This window comes from Mus caroli, chromosome 2, assembly GCF_900094665.2.
Source record: "Mus caroli chromosome 2, CAROLI_EIJ_v1.1, whole genome shotgun sequence".
NCBI classification, from domain to species: domain Eukaryota; kingdom Metazoa; phylum Chordata; class Mammalia; order Rodentia; family Muridae; genus Mus; species Mus caroli.
The window spans coordinates 170246939-170251144 of record NC_034571.1 but is presented as its reverse complement, the minus strand read 5'-3'; the positions used below and the strand labels follow the sequence as shown (position 1 = coordinate 170251144).

The 4206-nt window shown below is 42.0% G+C and overlaps 1 protein-coding gene across 1 annotated transcript in view; it reads right to left on the bottom strand.

The window, feature by feature from the left end:
* Gid8 (GID complex subunit 8 homolog) overlaps window positions 1–4191 on the bottom strand; it is a 7635-nt gene extending 3444 nt beyond the window's left edge. The window contains exons 1-3 of the mRNA XM_021155518.2: window positions 4090–4191; window positions 1541–1670; window positions 179–375 (exon numbers count right to left, since the gene is read on the bottom strand). Coding sequence (XP_021011177.1) covers window positions 179–375; window positions 1541–1658 — 315 coding nt within the window. The 5' untranslated portion in view covers window positions 1659–1670; window positions 4090–4191. The remainder of the gene's footprint in view (window positions 1–178; window positions 376–1540; window positions 1671–4089) is intronic.
* Between the last annotated feature and the right edge of the window lie 15 nt (window positions 4192–4206).

The following is a 4206-nucleotide window of genomic DNA, read 5'->3' as shown; positions in this document are numbered from 1 at the left end:
CCCCCTTTAAAAAGTAACTAGTTGCAATAGTACATAAAGCAGCAGCTAGCTCAAAGCCTGTCTCCTTCCCAACACTAAGCAACATTCAATTAACACACAATGGCCGATTTCTTTCTGAGCCACTGCAAACAAGCTTAATTTGTCTGTCTAGCAGCCACAGCAGACTGCTGAAACTCACCTGAAGGTGGAAGTAAAGATACCGGTTTGTGTCTAGGAGCTCTGGGTGGAGGCTGTTGATCAAGGCGATGGCCTCCTGGATCTGACCCTTCAGAATCATCTCCCGAATCTTGATTCGCTCATCAAGTGTTTCTAGGTCCACACTTGGTTCGATCCCAGACTCCATCCGAAATTTCTCTGCTGCTTCCTTAAAGCCCTCTGAAAAGAAAACTATCTTCACTGATAGGAAAGATAACTAGGAATTAAAGCTTTGTACTTCTAAAGAGCCCAACCATCAAAAGTGATCCTACATATAAACCACAGTTTCTTAGGGACTTGGTTTTTACTATTTTTGTGATTAACAGTCAAGGCTGTCATTTCTTTGCAGCTGTACAAAAGGCTTAGCCTATCAACCTGAAGGTCATAGACTGCTAGCCCATTGTGTGCTGTGACATCATCAAGGCAGGGATTACAGGTCAGGATGCCAGAGCAACAGAGGCAATTGCAGGGGAGGCAGAGACACCTTGCTGCATCTTCACAGGGCTGCTTGCTCTGGCGCCACCTCATCCACAGGAGTCTGGTAAAACCACAGGCCAAGATTCCTGCATCCACTTTCTAAGAAATTTAGTAGAACATAACTGGAGATGTGCAGGAGGATAGAGTGTAATGGGAGACTTCTCACTGTGTGCCTTTTGAGAACCGGGTAGGAGAACTGATTCCTTCACCCCAGTAATCAGTGAACCTCCTCCTCCAGCAGGAGCGTCAAGTGCTGTTTTCTTCTGCTTACTCCCAGTCATTTTCCTTCCCTTCCATATTTTCAGTTGTGCAATCTAGAAACAGGTCACAATATTTTTTCCAAACTGGCCAGAAGATATCATTTATTTGGACTTTAAATATACTCCAAAACATTTTTTTTTTAAAGTTTTGAGACAGACAGGCTGGCCTAGAATTCATAACAACCTGCTCTGCCCTCTGAGTAAGAACACCAATAATGATCATGAAGGTTTAACTGTAAAATTGTCAAAGCCAAAAATAGATGTTTAGTTCTCAAAGACCTGGAACAATTATTTTATTGATAGGAAAAATATGTATATTTTTTAGGGGTTAGGGAAGTTGAGAAAAAGTCTCACATTACTGGCCTTGAATCACAATCCTGCCTTAGCTTCCCAAGTGCTGGGATTATGAGTGTGGCCTACATCACTTTGGGTTACAAAAGGCCATCCTTAACATGTCAGTTTGATTTACAAATATCAAAGTTAACATAGTGTTTTTATGAATTTTCAGTACAACCTATTTTATCCTTACACTCCAGGNGTAAAGGGCCACTAGTGTGAAAAGGGAGAGCTATGCTCAATTGGTGCCCCCCCTCACAGCCAGCCTTTACCTGTGACTAGGTAGTTCATGATGAGTCGGTTCATGTCTGCTCGTTGCACATGCAAGTTATTGAGCTTTTCCATCCATTCATCTTTGGTTATTTCATCCGGCTTTTCTGCATAACTCATTATGATTTATTTCTACAGGAAAACGATACAATGGTTAGGGAAAAATTCTATGTCCAGTTTAATCATTTCAAAAAATAAACACAACAATATAGTAAGTTTAAGAGTAGGAGGGNAAAAAAAAAAAAAAAAAGGATAGTATTATAGGGACTATGAGGACATTTTAAGAACAAGAAAGACACACCTGTATATTCTTGTTTTTACACTGTTAGTTCTAAGGTTCCTTGGGGAGTGATGTCTAAGAATGCGATATCTAAAAAAAGAAAATCTGAAAAAAAAAAAAAAAAAAAAAAAAAAAAATTAGGATGCTTTCAATCTTGAAACTGACAAACAAAAAAGGCCTCAGACAGTTACACATCTGGGTAGCATCAAGGTCAAAGGTGGGAAATATGGTTAGTGAAATAGAATAAGAAGTCCTAGAATGAAGAGACCAAGACATCACACTATGAAGGAGGGGATTAGGTTTGAAGCTAAAAGTATAAAGGGGAATCACTATAGAGTTATACACTAGACATGATGTTAGGGTGTTAAAAAGGACACAGCAATCAAATAGCAATCAAAAGGAAGTCAAGTGTTAGTCAAGGGTGGAGTCTTTAACTCCTCTGTGGGAAAACTGATAAGGTGGCACAAGCCTCCTTCCTCCTTCGGTTACTCCTACATCCTAGATGGTTCCAGCTGGCACCAAAGAAAGTGCAGTTCACTGATGAGCCTGCNTAAGACGGCAAAATGTGGACACCACTCCCTAAGAGGTTCACTCAACAGGAGCCTGAATAAAGGAGCTTCGATATACAAACGCCACATTCAAACCCTTGGGTGTGAGTGTGCTGAAGATAAGGCTGTAGTTTTTCACACAGATCATAGGGCACAAGTTCTGGCTTGATAGCCTCTCTAGAGACAGATGTTGGTACAAGCACGCATATGATAAGCATGCATATCAAACATGCGTATTCACACTCGGTGTAAAGGAAGCTAAAACATGTTATCAAGTCAACAAATGGGTTCAAAAAGACTGTTCTGACTGGATGTGTTGGCCATGACTTTAATCCCAGCACTTGTGAGGAAGAAGCAAGTTGATCCACAGACAGAACTCTGGCCCAGTCAGAGTGATATGGTGAGATTCTGCCTCAAAAATAAATAAAAATAAAGAACGTTTTACATTCAAAGTATTTAGGTTTTAGAAGGGAATATGGCTGCATATCACTTTAATAAAACAACACTGAATGGGAAAAATAGAACAAATTAAAAGAGAAGTACAAGTGACATGAGTTTTGCAAAATCAGATATGAAACAACTACATGGCATGTTTTTAGCACAAAATANTGTGATCTTAAGCAAAGACATGGAATCATACAGGGATTCTTTTTTTTTTTCCCGTGACAGGGTTTCTCTGTGTAGACTTGGCTGTCCTGGAACTCACTCTGTGGACCAGGCTGGTCTCAAACTCAGAAATTCACCTGCTTCTGCCTCCCAAGTGCTGGGATTAAAGCCTTGTGCCACCACACCCGACCTTCACACAGAGATTCTTTTATGAGGGGGTAAGGCAGGATGGTAGGTAGTCCACAGGGCGTGTCAGCGGGGGGGTGGGGATGGGGCTTGGGGGGCAGTTAGGGTAGCTCTAGGAGTATGGGCTGGATCATTTTCACTCAGTCAGTAACATACACTTCACGGATATTACTTTGTGCACGCCAAAGGACAAGCTAATTTGTTTTTACTATGTCATAAAATTGAAAGGTGGCTCTGGTTTCTGGTTTGACAATGGAATGCATACTGGATGGAAAGAGCTAAGCAGTCCAACAAAGAGATATCCTACTGCTGGTATACTGGGCATCAGAAGAGAAGCCAAGATCAAGCTTTGACCTCCAAATTAATGGCAGCTGTTGCTGGACTGAATATGAAGGGACAAGAGAAAAGAAAGAAGCACGGACAGACTGCCATGTCAAGTGTCAGACCTTAGAAATGAGAGCACGGCAACGTGGGAGAGATGCAAGTAAAACAGGTTGGAGGAGCAGGGCAAGTCTGGTGCAGAGGACTCTGGCAGTTAGGTGTGGTAGTCCTCTGGATTACAGGTCATGGGGACCCACGCTAGAAACAGTAATTTGGGAAACACGCATATACACATACTGTGGGAAAGATATTTAAACAAGAGTCTTTTAAAAAGATATTAAGTTTAAAAAAAACATTTTAAAAGCCCATTTGCGCAGTGAATGTTAGAGAGACTTCGAATTTGGGGCATGCCAGGATTTCTAGTTCTGGCGGATTTGAAGATCCCAGCAGCCCAAAAGGTAGTAGTAGTATGGAGGAGGCGGGAAGTGAAACTAAACCGGGTTGATGCCGCTCCATGCCACAGGATGACAGCAGAATTCACCGATTCGACTTTTATTCAGAAGTAAGGTAAAGATCAGTGTGGNAAAATGTTCCCCAAGAAGGTCCTTGCCTCTCGATTTCCACTCGGCGCCGGAAAAGGCTATCAAGCAAGGCTAAGGACAGAGACGGGGGCAGTGTTTCTGTAGGACTCAGTGGTCCCAAAATTCAGCGGTTACCCAGTCGCCGG